We start from the raw sequence: 16588 nt of genomic DNA, 5'->3' as shown, positions 1-16588 counted from the left end.
GTGAAGTCCTCATTCCATTGTGTAATGCATGGTGGATATTTATCCTTCCAGGCTCAAAGTATAAGTACATAGCTACAATTGCAACATTGAGTATGACTAACACTTTTCATTCATCTGAATTTCACATAAAGGTTATGTTTGCTTGGGATATAGGTGTAGAACTGAAGAAACCGACATGTAAGCTGTCCCCTAGTGTAATCCCAATGCCCCAATTTCACAGGAAAAATTCCCAAACTGACTTTCTTCTTCATAGGTTTGTATAGGATTGCACCCTTATATTCTTGAAGTCTTTCTCATTATTAGTTTCTCTCTGTTGTTCAGTTCAGGTCTTAGCAGAATAATGAAACATTTGGGTGAAAAGATGCAGCCCAATAATGCAGCGCTGGAGGCCAAGATAGAGAAGATCTCCACAGCCACCATGTTTTTCCCGTTGGTGCTCAGGTAAGTGGGGACAAAAGACGACCAAACACAGCAAACCATCAACATACTAAAGGCGATGAACTTGGCTTCATTGAATGTGTCTGGTAACTTCCTGGCAAAGAAAGCTACAGAAAAACTGATGAAAGCCAGAACTCCCATGTAGCCCAGGACGAGATAAAACATGATGACAGACCCTTCATTACACAATGCAATGATCTCTGCAGTCAGAGGCTGCTTGTCCAAATCTGGGAATGGGGGAGAGGTTGCCAGCCACACACCACAAATACCTGCTTGAATGAGGGAGCAGGAAAGGACAATGGAGTTGGTCATTTTTTTCCCCACCCACTTCCTCATGGTGGACCCTGGTTTGGTGGCCATGAAGGCAACAACCACAGTGATGGTCTTGGCCAACACACAAGAAACAGCCACAGAGAAGATGATGCCAAAAGCAGATTGTCGAAGTAAGCAGGTCACTTTGTTAGGTCGCCCAAGGAATAATAATGATGAGAGGAAGCAGAGCAGGAGGGAGACAAGGAGAACGTAGGTGAGGTCCCGGTTGTTGGCTTTGACAAGGGGGGTATCTTTGTGCTTGATAAAAATTCCTAACACCAAGGCTGTGAGGAGTGAAAAAGAAACAGCAACAGAAGCTAAACTGATCCCTAAAGGTTCTTCATAGGACATAAATGTTATATCCTTGGAGAGGCACCTATCTCTGCCCTTGCTTGGGTATTGATCTTCTAGACATTTGGAACAGTCATCCACATCTGAAAAAAAAAAGAAGCAGTTCCATTTTCAGTTCAAGCTCATGGTCCACTACTGGGACCTGCCTTATACTGAATCAGACCACTTGTGCATCTTGTTCAGTATTGTCTAACTGGCAGCAGCTTTCCAGGGTTTCTGGCAGGGCACATTCCCAGCCCAACCTGTAGATACCGGAGATTGAACCAGGGATCTTCTGCATGCAAAACACATGCTCAGGCACTGAGCTATGGCTGTCCCAACATTTTACTTGGCTTTGGTATTATGCTAATTCTTAATTGTGCTTAAATCATGTTTTGCTTTTTTGAACAAACCATGCAGGCATATTTACTAGGGGTCTGCACCAGATAGAATATTCAACTTGCATGTCTATCTGTTGGTTGAGGAACCACCCAGTCTGCTTCGAAGCCATTAAGTGTCTTTACTGTTTGACTCATCAGCTAAAGGGCTGTTCACACATTAATCTATATCACTTGATTATATCCAGCCAAGAAGAGGGCCTTTTCTGTGATAGCACCCACACTTTCATATAGCCTCAGAAATAAAACATGCAGCACCTCGGTCACAGTTAAGGGGCACACTTCTTGTTTGCCATTGCATTGGATGGGCCACTGTGCCAGCCGTTATAATGTAAAGCTTTGGGCTACTTGTTTGTGCTATGTTCATTTGTTTTTAGCATATTGTATATCTGTATTGTTATTTTTGAACCCAAACTAGATATATTTTACATAACAAGTGATATATACATATTTTAATAAAATAATAAATAAACAAAACACTGCTCCCTTGATGACTGATAGAGAAATGCTGTTGAAAATCATTTTATTTGAAGTTATCTGCTTTCTTGGATTTTCCATTAAGGACACAAGTGTGGTAAGATCCTCCTAATGTCTTAATACCATAATTCAGACCCCTGGTTTATCCTGGGGTTGCATGCACATCATAGCAGCAGAGGCTGATCCACTAGGGCAAAAGAGGCACTGCCCCACCAGCCTCTATCTGCTCTCAGTCAACCCCCCCCGTCTGCCTTTGTACTTCTGTTCAGTCCAGGGAGTGGTACTGCCTGTCACCTTCCTCCTACTCCTTAATCTCAGCCTTGCTATTATAGAAATCAGCAGAGAGGAGAATGACAATACTAGAATTCATTGGCTATGCATATCATTGGCTCTGGCTCCACCGACAATCATTGGTATTAACTATGCATACTAGATTTTTTAGGTGTGCTACATTACCTACCCTTTTTATATGAAATCTTCCCTTCTGGGCAGTGAGCACAATCAAAGCAGCAAAATTTCTCTCCTTCCCTCTTTGTCTTCTGATAACCAGGGGGGCAGGAGTCACTGCACACAGAAACAGGAGCCACCTATCTGTCAACAGGAAGCAGGTTTATAATGGGCAAAATTACAGACTCCATGGTTCATCAGCTGATCCACAAATAAACCAGTGATAAATTGGCATTAAAGAAACTGAGAAGACAAGGCACAAAAAATAATCAGCCAGCATGATCTTATTAAAGAATAGTAGAGTTGGAAGGGGTCTATAAGGCCACCAAATCCAAACCTCTGATGAGCGAATCCAAGTTAAGTGCAGGAATCCAAGTGAAATGCAACATGCATTGTATTTGCAGTCAACCATATTGTTCAAAAATATATGTTTTGAAGAAAAGAGATAAATGGCATTTTAATACTTTATTTCTCTTTCATTTTTGAATGTGATATACAACCCAGATGTCTACAGATGGATGGACCAGTCTTTCCACATTTGTTCATTTATAACTCTGTTCCATCTCATTTCCATCTCCCTATCTGTAACTTTTGTTTTGAAACATTTTGAAGTTTTGAAAGCTTTTTTTAAGAAACTTTTAAAAAGATGTTTTGTTTTAATGTGTTTTAAAGTTTGTTTTGATGATGTTTTAAAGTTTTTAGTGCTTTTGTTTGCTGCCCTTGGCTCCTGCGGGGAGGAAGGGCAGGATATAAATCAAATAAATAAATATTGGCACCATTTTTTTAAAAAAAAATGCATTTACATATGTATTTCCTGTCAATGTATGTTTTTCTATTCTTTTTTAAATCAGGTATTTAAAACTTGTTGTGTTTTAAGCTGTTTTGCAAATTTCAGAAAACTGCAGAATTCAAAGGATAATTATGTTCTGAATTGCACATTAGGGTGGAAGATATGGCAGGATTCAGTGCTGGTCTTACTCAGGGTAGACCTATTGAGTAGATATGGCTAACTTAGGTTCATTAATTTCAGTGAACTGAGCAGGGCTTAGTTGGATACAACTCTATGGATCAAGTCATTTTCACACCAGTAAACAGAAATCAGATTGCTCAGGCGTCCGTATTGACTGCATTGAGGAGCCTAGTAGGACAAATAGGAACAGAGGAAGGTGCCTTATTCTGAGCCAGACACATTCTTCCATTTAGCCCAGTATCATCCACACTGAATGGCAGCAGCTCTCCAGGGTTTTAGAGAGGGGACATTCCCAGTTCTACTTGGAGGTACTGAGGATCGATCCTGGGACCTTCTCCGTGCAAAGCAGATGCTCTGCCTCTCTTCTACTGCCCTTTCCCATTCCATCATCATGAAAGAGTGCTCTTCAAGAACGTCACAGAAGGATATCGCACAGTCCACACCTGGTTAAAGCTCCCATGCCACTGCATTATATCCTCATTCATGATTAATTCTTTTCCTTCCTTAGCGTTGGGATCCACCCTTCCGACTTTGATTCTAAGGAAGGAAGTGTTTGGGAATGTGACCATGTTCGTTATGTCAAATCCAGCAACCATCTCCCTCTTATCATTAAAGGACACAATTTCTCCTGCTGCGTTGTTAAATGAAATGCCTTGAAGAAATGAATGGAGCTATTTGAAAGGGGGGGGGGAAACGATGCAGAGAATAATGCATATTACAGTCTTCTTTAATACAAGATTTACAAGCCATTTCTCCTACTGTAGGGCTCCTACTGGGAGGCAGGGTGGGATATAAATCTAATAAATTAATAAAATAAATAAATAATAGCCCAGCTTTACGCATTTTCCCATCTCTCAAATACCCACCCTAGTAATGTGGATATTTTTCAATGATAGAAGATGGAATGTTACACATTAGCTTGTTTCATGAAGGGGAGTATGTATCCTGTCCCACTACAGGAGATGTCAATGAACTGTGTGCATAATACCATTTCACTCATTAAGCAAAGAAGGAGAGTTCAGTTCACCTTATACTAATACTGTATGTGAATGGTAAGAAAGCATTTTCATTATGGTGCCATTACCTGCCACGGCTGGAGATGTTGATAATCAAGTCTTTTACCCAAGACTATTGCTGTGTGCTTGGATCTCAACGAATCCATGGCATGCAAAGCATGTGCCACAGCATAGACAGCGTTATAGATACTGTAGCTGTGGCCAGTTATGTGCATTTCAAAAACAGATTCAGGAAGATTCTCTAGCCTTTGCTGTCCTGTACATATCCTGTTGTTCTTTTCTGGCATGCTTGGATTTGAGAATGAACAGTCAAATGCTTGTTCCCAGAAGTCCTGGACAAAACCATTTCTGTGTGTCCAATGAGAATGTATGTTCTGAAGATACCTCAAAAACCCTAGATGTTGATTTGAGTGGATTGTGAAGGAAATAGTGCCTTGGAACAGTTGGAAATCCCAACTTATTAAAAGGCCCATGAGAGTGAAATCAATCTGGGCTGTCATAATCCAAACCTTTCCAACAGTTGTATTTCCTTTATGTCCAGGATCAGCTAGAGTTGCTACAGTGCTCAGCCACATGATGGTCAAAGTTTCACCATAGATGACACAAACTCTGGTGTTCCTATCCATTAAAGGTAGAAAAATATTTGAGGCCACAACATTGAATTCATCAATGTTAAGCAAACGGCCTTGTTTGGGGATTCTTTGTGCAAAGGCTGAACAGATTCCATTCTGAGATAGTAATGGCTCCAAGGCCTGCAAGAAATGCTCTCCACTGCTGTCGTCCACAGCAAGGAGCCCTACCCAAGTCCATCCAAAATGCTGAAGCAAGCGGATCATCCCCATATACTGACGGCCTTCATTTGGGGCCATCCGGTAAAAGGAAGGGGCCTGTATTGTATCATTCTCATCTGTGATAAAGGAGCCATAGGTGAGCTAAAAGGGAATTGACATATCTTTTACACACTGGTTTTAAAAAGGAGCATTTGAATATGAAATCCTGATTTGTCCAGCTTTGGTAAAGTTAACAGTGTTGAAATTCAAATCACTCTAGTCGCTCGAATTGGGTGAATATGATGACATTTCTAGGGAACATTCATGAAAAAATGCTGGCTGCCTCCCCTGACTGAAACAATTCTTCATTTGTGTTCTACTTTAAAAAAAAAAAAATCCAAGAATATTGTATTTTTTATCTGTCAAACTTTTTTTCTGTCATCTCCTCCTTTCTGAACTACAAAACCACTCATACAGGAAGAAGTACAGAGCAAATATCATGTGAAACATGTGAATATCCCCACCTCTCCATGAGCAGAACTCACCTGTGGAATTTTGTAGAGACTTAAAATATCTGCCATTTGGAAGGAGATATCAGAGCTTAGTCCCCCAGTAACTGCCATTATGTTTTTCCGGGTACCACATTTGTAGCTGGGGACAAACCTGTGTGATTTGAAGAGCAGGTCCAGAGTGGTCCGATAGGTCATCCTTGCATCATAATAGCTGTCATAGATGTGGAACCCGAGTGTGGCGTTGGGTATGATCTTCGGATTCTCATTGATCTCATGTATGGCAAATGACAAGGCCAGGATATGCTGGTAGAACTTTGTCACCATACTACAAATAAAGAGTTAAATGTTTTTTTCACAGGAGAATCATATGATACATATAGTTAATTATTTTATCAGAGCAGTGGATCACCTCCATTAAATAAGGCAACCTAATCTGGAGCACAAACTAAGCAAAGCATCATCAGCTTTCACCACTGAATGAAGGAGGATAAAGACATAGTGGAAAGCATTACAGAGAAAAGCCATTCAGGTGATCAGACACTGAAAGGGGGGGGCAAGGGACAGGAGGACAAGAGACAGGGTAGCAGAAAATGTTTTGAAAATGTGAAATTTACTTCATTGTTTATTACATTTCTCTCCCACCTTTCCTCCAAGGAGCTCGTGGTGATGTACATAGTTCTCTTCGTCTCCATATTATCCTCACAACGACCTTGTGAGGCATTGGGATTTGGTACGTATATAGCTGCAAAGTGCAGAACTCAATAGTTTCGTAAGACTGATGGTTGAAAGAATAAAGAAACTTAAAGGTTTATTACTCCTGGGAAATAGAGTACAGACATACATGTCTCTATTATGCAGTAAAAAGATTAACATCCAGACAGTAACACCATTGGAGAAGAAAGAGGAAGGAAGTAAAGCCTAAGAAAAAACAATTACATATTAACAAGTGCTTACTAAAAAAGGACGCAAGGGAAGAATAGGTTGCCTTTCTGTTTATGGCCCCTCCACTGGTTCAATTTACTTGTTACAAGTGTTGGTGCTTTATTCCCAACATGAGGTATGTTAGGATAAGTGCTAATGATTGGCCCAAGGAAACCCAGTGAACTCCATGGCTGAGTGTGGATCTGACCTCTGATGTCCCAGGACCTTGTCCACCAATCCAACCACTATACCACACTCAAAGGAGGGTAATGACAAAAACTGGAAATCAACAAGGGCAACATACATTAAAGAAAGAAATTAGCACTGTAAGAATAACTTTTCAGAAGCATTCTATTTTCTGGAGTTATCTGAGAGACTGCCTCTTCCTGTCCATCCCCTGCCCAGTTCCTGCAGTCTTCTGATAAATTTCTTTTTGTGGTGTCACATGCTCCCACAATTCATCTTACAGCCACCAGGGCCTTTACTGTGGTGGCATCTGCTCCCTCAATAGTCTTCTCTTGTAAATAAAGCATAAGCTGACATTTGTTTTCAATGCATGTAGCAAGCACATTTCTTTGCTTTTGGGTGGAGCAACATGAGCCTTGGCTTTTGGAAAGAAGGAAGGGGGGGAAATAAAATCCCTTAGTTAGCTTGTAACTGATAGTAAATACATGTCTTTAGAATTTAACCCCCACCTCCCAAAAGTCTCCACTTTTCCTGGCCCCCCGACTTTGTGTTGAATGTGTGTAGGGATTTTGGAGGGAGAGGGCACCAGGGGGAAGATATGCTTTCATCCAACTTGTTGTAACATCCCATTACGACCAGCAAAGGTCATTTGCATAATTTTTCAGTATATATATATATATATATATATATATATATATATATATATATATATATATATATATATATATATATATATATTAATTAGCCTCCTAATTTGTGCAGACTGTTAGTGAGAGCTGTGTTTAAGCCACCTATCACCAATCCTGGGTCTCATCCTTGTCCCTCCAAACGCTGTATCACCTTTGTGTACCTCGGGGAGAGAGCTACTTTTACAAGCACTAGGGCAGACAGGACATATTAATCAGACAGAACATCACCTGCAGGTCGTGCAATATAATTATGTCATCGAATGCAAAAGACCAGGATGTCATATCCAATACGTAGGAAAGACCACAACTGACTTACGCACATGCTTCAGAAACCACAAATCAGCAATCTTAACAAAAAAAGTGGAGCAGCCAGTTGCAAAACATTTCAACATTGAGGGTCACAGCCTGTTGGACTTTTCTATAACAGCTATAGAGATGCCAACAGATCCAGCAGCATCGACTAAAGGGGAGAACTTTTGGATATACTCTGTGGACACATTGGCACCACATGGCCTGAACCTGGAGGACGGTACCAGCATCGCTTAGCTTCTGCCAATGAAGCCCCTCTGAGCATTCCATCCTCAAAGCTCTATAACTGCCACCTTGGTAACAGCATTTATATGTTGGCGGCTGATGAAGGCGGAAGCTGAAACATTTTGTTAATATATTAAAAACCTCTATTTTGTTCATCACAATTACGTGTATATATATATATATATATATACACACACACACACATACTAGCTAATGCCCCGTCCTGAGACCTGCTTTGATCAGTATTTTTAGATTTTTCATTTAAAAAAAACCCTTTCTTTTTGAAATGTAAATGCTGCATGTTTTTCCTGCCCATCAGTTTTCACACACACACACACACACACACACACAGAAACACTTTTACACCTTTGATATATTTCTGAACTAGTTGTCTCCTATCTACACAATTTGTTGTCAATTGTAGAGAACTTTATATTATTTGAAAATATTATATTTCCTGGATTCAATTTTCTTAGGAACATACGCACAGCCCTGCTGGCTCAGACCAAAGGTCCATCTAGTCCATTATCCTGTTCCCACAGCCACATGCCTGCGGGAACCCCACAAGCCACACGTGTTTTCAAGTGCACTGGAAAGTCGTAACAATCCTTACATTGGGAGATCAAAGCCAAGCTTTTGAGAAGGGTGCTCCTTGAACGAAACTTCAGAGAAGATGTAAATGATCTGAGAAGCCATGAGACCAATGGTGAGGTCTCCAGGCAGATACCACTCATGTGGGACAGGGAGAGAATCATTTCCAAGGCACGCCATGGTATTTACTTTGCACAGGAGTGGAAGCCAAAAAAGCGGCAGCACCAGTCCCACCACTATTTAAGGGTAAAACATCTTTGCTGCAGCTGGATCAGATGAGCATCAGCATAGTTTAAAGAAGCTACATTGGATGTCAGCTGACTCTGTCAAAACATTTCACAAACAACATCAGCGCTATCAGCAAAACCAAACTCTTTATTTAAAGTCAGGACCATGCAAAGAAAGGGCAATGGTTACAGTTCACACTGACAGAGCCCTGCCTGCCTTTTGCATCTCCTCCCAGCTCTGAATGAAACCAGTGGAGCATTTTTTAAGCACATTCAGACTTGCTTAGGGATTGCTCTTCTGGAAATGACTTGTTACAGGTAATTGCTGGATAGATAAATGCCTCTTGAGGTTTGGTTTCCAAGACATAGCACTGGGTAGTAATATTAATGTTTGCTTTCATTGTTTCTGGTGGAGAGCCTCCACTGTTGTTTTGAAGCTTCCCATGTGTTTCATTACTTTAAAAAAATATATATGAAGAGAATACCAGAGAATGTTGTCGACAATGAGAATATTGAACTTGTCCAAAGATCATCAATACCTTAGCACAGCCGTTACCCAACATGGAGACAATAGTGAAGAAATCAGAAAAAGGCTAGAACTGGGGAGTATAGCTATGAGAGAACTAGAAAAGGTCCTCAAATGCAAAGATGTATCACTGAACACTAAGATCAGGATCATTCAGACCTTGGTATTCCCAATCTCTAGGTATGGATGCGAAAGTTGGACAGTGAAAAAAGTGGAAAAGAGAAAAATCAACTCATTTGAAATGTGGTGTTGGAGGTGGGCTTTGCAGAGACTGTGAAAAAGACAAATTAAACCAGAACTGTCACTAGAAGCTAAAATGATGAAACTGAGGTTATCATACTTTGGACACGTAATGAGAAGACATGATTCACGAGAAAAGACAACAATGCTGGGGAAAATAGAAGGGAGTAGAAAAAGAGGGCCAAACAAGAGATGGATTGATTCGATAAAGGAAGCCACAGACCTGAACTTACAAGATCTGAACAGAGTGGTTTACAACAGATGCTATTAGAGGTCACTGATTCATAGGTCACCATAAGTCATCATAGACTTGAAGACACATAATACACACACCTGTTCCAGAACCTGAATGTTGCATTGTTCTGCCTGCGGGCTTCCCGTGGGCAAGTGGATGGCCACTGTGAGAACAGAGTGCTGGACCAAATGGGCCTTTGACCTGATTAAGCAAGCTCTTCTTATACTAGGAACATAGGAAGCTGCCTTATACTGAAATAGACCAATGATGCATCTAGTTCAGTGTTGTCTAGATTGACTTCACTGACTGCCAGTAACGCTCCAGGATTTCATGCAGGGAGTCTTTCTCAGTCCTATCTGAAGCTGCCAGGGACTGAACCTGGGACCTTCTGCATGAACAGGAGAAAAGGGTTTAAAAAGTATGTGCATGACATAGCGTAAATCTGGATCAGGAAAAAAAGTGTGCTTAACAAATGGGTAGCCAATGTGGTACTCTTCAGATTTTGTGGACTATAACTCCCATAATTCCTCATAAATAGCCATGCTGCCTGAGGCTAACAGGAGTCATGGTCCACAACATCTGGAGCACACAACGTTGTCTACCCTTAGCTGAGCATAATGTATAGTTTGAACCTAATATTTCCTTTGCATGAGGATTAAAATAAAAGCATTATCAACAGCAGGCCAGAAGCAGTCACCTCTCTGCAGATTTTTCTGTCTTCATGACCATAGAATAATTGGTTGTGATACATTTCAGTCTTTTACAGTGGAGAGAGCCAAATTCAGGTCTGTACGAAGCCATCGCCTGGGAAGCTATGGCTTATGAAGCATGGGTGCCTTGGAGGAAGCCACAGAGCCTTATCGACTTCATAGATGTCTTGTTGAAATAAAAGCATGAAGCCATTAGGGTGCAATCCAAACCTCCTCACCACTACCATTGATGGGGCTGAATGGAATGGCAGAGCCACCAACACGTCCACATCCCTGCCATGGAGTGGTTGCTTTGTCTGTAGTGGCAGGGCCAATTATCTGGTATTTAGTGACAGCTTTATTGCCTTCAGACAAAACATGCTTTTCTTGCCCACTGGGCAACAATACAAAACAAAATGTAACAAACCTGGTAACACTCTGGATTTCCTGAGAAGTGATGGCCAAGAGCTTGTTGTAATGGACCAGATGACCAGATGTATTTCACAGAGAAGGTCATGATACATATCACCTTAGAAGAGATCCTGGTCTAACAATGGACACAGGAAAACAGGACACTGCCTTCTACTGTGTTATACCCATTGGTGCATATAGTATTGTCTACACTGATTATCAGTGACTGTCCAGAGTTTTAGACAGGGAGTCTCTCACAGCCGTGCTGGAGACACCAGGGATTGAACCTGGGACCTTCTGCCAGCAAATCAGATGCTCTACCAATGAGCTATGGCTCTTGCCTTCAGCACTGCTTAGTTCTATTTTATTTATGGGTGTCTCTGCTGGCTTTCTAAGGCATGCGTTTCTCACCCTGTGGCAGCTAAAAGGGAAGCTGATAAGCTTCCCATCATGAAGTGTGCTGACAAAATCAGATGCCAGAAAAGGTCTCCTCCTAGGAAAATAAGAAGCTGCTGTTGACTGAGATAGCCCATCAGTCTATCTAGCTCAGTATCACCTGTATAGTGGGTTTTGTAATACAAACTATATGTTTGATCGTTTTTTAAGCTTACATATCACTGAAACAATTCTGTGTGTTTTTTAAAAAAAATGTTTTAGCTCACTTATGGCTTTTTTGCCCCAGCAGAGAGTAAGATGACACAATTTCCTTCCTTTTACCATATGGTTCTAAAATAATCCCATCAGTACAGGGGAATGATCAGCTTGCTTAAGCATTTTGGGTGGGCCTGGGTTGGGCTTTTTGCTTTAGTTGATGACAGTGGGGACCTTTTTTTTTGTGGGTCCTGGAGCCATTACTCTCCCAGAATCTGTTCAGCCTTCACAAATAGGTTCCCAAAACAACATGCTTTTCATAGTGGTGATGAACTGCATGATATGGTCTCAGACATTTACCTTTCCTTCATGGATAAGAGAGCCACCACATGTTTTGTCTATGGGGAAACTTTGACATTATTGTGGCTAAGATACATAATTCATTGAGGAACTCTTGTACATAAGGGGAACACATTTGTTGGAAAGGTGTGGATTATAACAGCCCAAATAGATTTTCCATTATCAGCCTTCCAAAAAGATGCAAACTTGCAAATGTTTCAAGGTGCCATTTCCATCAGCATTTACTCAAATGAACTTCTAGGATTCCAGAACTTCCTTCATAAACTAAAACCTTGCTGGACACAGATGCTTTTCTCAAGGTGTTCTTTGAGCAAGCTTTCAAGTGGTCAGTTTCTGATCCAGGGTGCCAGCCAAGCTCTATGGGGCATGTACTGTCCAGGACAGGCTGGAGAGCCTCCTTGAGCCTTTTTTTAATGCACATGATAAATCACAGCTACAATATATACAATGCAGTCTATGCCTTGGCGTATGTTTTGCACAATGTGAACTCATTTAGATTGAAACATGGAGCAAAGCTGGATGGTCAAGGAGGTGAACTTCAGGATCTGAACCCTTGGCAGGTATTGACTCTACAGTGAAATGGCTTTATTTCCATAAATAGATGATAATGGTGATGGTGGTGTTACGAATATCCCCAAAATATATTCATGACTTTCTCTAAAGAATCCTGAGAACTGCAATTGACCACTCCTCACAGAGCTATAATTCCCAGCACCATTTAGAAACTACAGTTCCCAGGATTGTTTGGGGAAACCATGTGCCTTAAAAGGGCTTTACATTTTTGGTGCAGATGTGACCTCAAGAGAAAACTGTTTCCCTCTAAAAGAAATTGCTCCATATCTGAGCCTCTTGCAGTTAATAGCATGCCACAGGAGGCATGTCTGCCTGCCTGGAATCCTGAGGATAGCACTTTTGCTAGGAGGTGAGGACACATTGTGTATGTGTGTGTATGGGGGGTATTGTTTGTGTCACTTACTTCTCTAAAGGATAAGTGTTAATGCTAAAGAATGTGATTGTGATTGTGTCATTGATAGCACTATACATGTGCGCCTGTGTGTGCACACGTGCATGTGAGTGTCCTGAAACTATAGTAAAACAGAAGGCACATTATTGACTGTACAGCATGCAAGCCACTGACATTATACCTCCACTGTTGGAGGCAGCATACCTCTGAGTACGACTTGTTCAAATCATAACATAACATAAATCAAAATGCTCAGGGAGACCTTGAGATGAGATATGAAATTGAGGAAGCATCCAAACTAGGAAATGTGGTAGTAATGGGTGACTTCAACTACCCGGACATAGACTGGCTGCATATGTGTTCCAGTCATGACAAAGAAGCAAAGTTTCTAGATATTCTAAATGACTATTCCCTAGACCAGTTGGTCATGGAATCGACCAGAGGGACGGCAACCCTGGACTTAATCCTCAGTGGGGACCGGGACCTGGTGCGAGATGTAAGTGTTGTTGAACCGATTGGGAGCAGTGACCACAGTGCTATTAAATTAAACATACATGTAACTGGCCAATTGCCAAGAAAATCCAACACAGTCACATTTGACTTCAAAAGAGGAAACTTCACAAAAATGAGGGGATTGGTAAAAAGAAAGCTGAAAAACAAAGTCCAGAGGGTCACATCACTCGAAAATGCTTGGAAGTTGTTTAAAAACACTATATTAGAAGCTCAACTGGAGTGCATACCGCAGATCAGAAAAGGTACCGCCAGGGCCAAGAAGATGCCAGCATGGTTAACGAGCAAAGTCAAGGAAGCTCTTAGAGGCAAAAAGTCTTCCTTCAGAAAATGGAAGTCTTGTCCAAATGAAGAAAATAAAAAAGAACACAAACTCTGGCAAAAGAAATGCAAGAAGACAATAAGGGATGCTAAAAAGAATTTGAGGAGCACATTGCTAAGAACATAAAAACCAACAACAAAAATTTCTATAAATACATTCAAAGCAGGAGACCATCTAGGGAGGCGATTGGACCCTTGGATGATAAGGGAGTCAAAGGTGTACTAAAGAACGATAAGGAGATTGCAGAGAAGCTAAATGAATTCTTTGCATCTGTCTTCACAGTGGAAGATATAGGGCAGATCCCTAAACCTGAACTAACATTTGCAGGAAGGGATTCTGAGGAACTAAGACAAATAGTGGTAACGAGAGAGGAAGTTCTAAGCTTAATGGACAATATAAAAACTGACAAATCACCGGGCCCGGATGGCATCCACCCGAGAGTTCTCAAAGAACTCAAAGGTGAAATTGCTGATCTGCTAACTAAAATATGTAACTTGTCCCTCGGGTCCTCCTCCGTGCCTAAGGACTGGAAAGTGGCAAATGTAACGCCAATCTTCAAAAAGGGATCCAGAGGGGATCCCGGAAGCTTAACTTCTGTCCCTGGAAAACTGGTAGAAAGTATTATTAAAGCTAGATTAACTAAGCACATAGAAGAACAAGCCTTGCTGAAGCAGAGCCAGCATGGCTTCTGCAAGGGAAAGTCCTGTCTCAGTAACCTATTAGAATTCTTTGAGAGTGTCAACAAGCATATAGATAGAGGTGATCCAGTGGACATAGTGTACTTAGACTTTCAAAAAGCGTTTGACAAGGTACCTCACCAAAGGCTTCTGAGGAAGCTTAGCAGTCATGGAATAAGAGGAGAGGTCCTCTTGTGGATAAGGAATTGGTTAAGAAGCAGAAAGCAGAGAGTAGGAATAAACGGACAGTTCTCCCAATGGAGGGCTGTAGAAAGTGGAGTCCCTCAAGGATCGGTATTGGGACCTGTACTTTTCAACTTGTTCATTAATGACCTAGAATTAGGAGTGAGCAGTGAAGTGGCCAAGTTTGCTGACGACACTAAATTGTTCAGGGTTGTTAAAACAAAAAGGGATTGCGAAGAGCTCCAAAAAGATCTCTCCAAACTGAGTGAATGGGCAGAAAAATGGCAAATGCAATTCAATATAAACAAGTGTAAAATTATGCATATTGGAGCAAAAATTCTTAATTTCACATATACGCTCATGGGGTCTGAACTGGCAGTGACCGACCAGGAGAGAGACCTCGGGGTTGTAGTGGACAGCACGATGAAAATGTCGTCCCAGTGTGCGGCAGCTGTGAAAAAGGCAAATTCCATGCTAGCAATAATTAGGAAAGGTATTGAAAATAAAACAGCCGATATCATAATGCCGTTGTATAAATCTATGGTGTGGCCGCATTTGGAATACTGTGTACAGTTCTGGTCGCCTCATCTCAGAAAGGATATTCTAGAGTTGGAAAAGTTTCAGAAGAGGGCAACCAGAATGATCAAGGGGATGGAGCGACTCCCTTCCGAGGAAAGGTTGCAGCATTTGGGGCTTTTTAGTTTAGAGAAAAGGCGGGTCAGAGACATGATAGAAGTGTATAAAATTATGCATGGCATTGAGAAAGTGGATAGAGAAAAGTTCTTCTCCCTCTCTCATAGTACTAGAACTCGTGGACATTCAAAGAAGCTGAATGTTGGAAGATTCAGGACAGACAAAAGGAAGTACTTCTTTACTCAGCGCATAGTTAAACTATGGAATTTGCTCCCACAAGATGCAGTAATGGCCACCAGCTTGGATGGCTTTAAAAGAAGATTAGACAAATTCATGGAGGACAGGGCTATCAATGGCTACTAGCCATGATGGCTGTGCTCTGCCACCCTAGTCAGAGGCAGCATGCTTCTGAAAACCAGCTGCCGGAAGCCTCAGGAGGGGAGAGTGTTCTTGCACTCGGGTCCTGCTTGCGGGCTTCCCCCAGGCACCTGGTTGGCCACTGTGAGAACAGGATGCTGGACTAGATGGGCCACTGGCCTGATCCAGCAGGCTCTTCTTATGTTCTTATGTTCTTAACATTAGCATAAGGATTTATGTCTTGCTTGCAGCTAACGTCTTATTAGCAGGAGAAATTAGATTTGTGGATTTGATCTGTGGATTTGGTATTTGGGAAATGTGGTGGTCGTCTGGAGGCCACGTGTCTTCCCATGGAGTGGTGGAAGCACAATTTTTACTTCACACATTACAGCAGAAGTCAGGAAAGGAGGAGAAGGCAAGAGCTTCAACAGGAGTGACAGGCATGTCAGCTGGACTATCCCCAGAATATTCAGGAATCCATCAGATGCCATAAGTCTCTGAGAGTAGATTTCTCACCCTTGCAGAGTGGAATAACTATATTCAGTCCAAAACTCAAATTCAGCCCAAATACAATGTAATACAAGAGCAGCAAAGAAACCAAAATCAAGTAGCAGCATATAAGTTATAAAACTAGCTTGAGCTTTGAAGGAAAGCCATTCACATATCCCTTTAAATCTGTCCTTGTTAAAAAAAAAAGTTATAATCTGACAATGGGATGAATTCAGAGATTGGGTCAGAGGAAATTCCATAGTATTGATACCACACCTAATAAAAGGCTCCACTCCTTGAATTCATCACCACTATGCAGTTGGTGAGGGGTCATGGAACAAAAGGGAATCTACAGAAGAAGGCAGACCTACCATGAATAGGAACATAGGAAGATGTCTTATACTGATATTGGTCCATCTAGCTCACTAATGTCTGCACTGACCGGCAGTGGCACTTCAAGGCTACAGGTAGTGGACATATCCAGCCCTGCCTGGAGATGCTGAGGGATCAACCAGAAATTTTGTGCATGCAAGGTAGATTCTTCACCACAGAGCTATGGCCTTTCCCCAGGGAATATTTTGTT

General features: G+C 41.5%; 1 protein-coding gene across 1 annotated transcript; it reads right to left on the bottom strand.

Annotated features, from left to right (window-relative positions):
- Positions 1–273: 273 nt before the first annotated feature.
- Positions 274–5257, bottom strand: LOC133367000 (vomeronasal type-2 receptor 26-like). Its single transcript, XM_061590573.1, has 4 exons — positions 4457–5257; positions 3816–4043; positions 2416–2542; positions 274–1184 (listed from the first exon to the last, which is right to left on the bottom strand). Exons 1-4 carry the CDS (start codon positions 5255–5257, stop codon positions 274–276), a joined length of 2067 nt encoding a protein of 688 aa, XP_061446557.1.
- Between the last annotated feature and the right edge of the window lie 11331 nt (positions 5258–16588).

The sequence above is a fragment of the Rhineura floridana genome, chromosome 11 (assembly GCF_030035675.1).
Source record: "Rhineura floridana isolate rRhiFlo1 chromosome 11, rRhiFlo1.hap2, whole genome shotgun sequence".
NCBI classification, from domain to species: Eukaryota; Metazoa; Chordata; class Lepidosauria; order Squamata; family Rhineuridae; genus Rhineura; species Rhineura floridana.
Note: the sequence above shows the minus strand (reverse complement) of the source record. Positions and strands in the feature narration are given on the sequence as shown.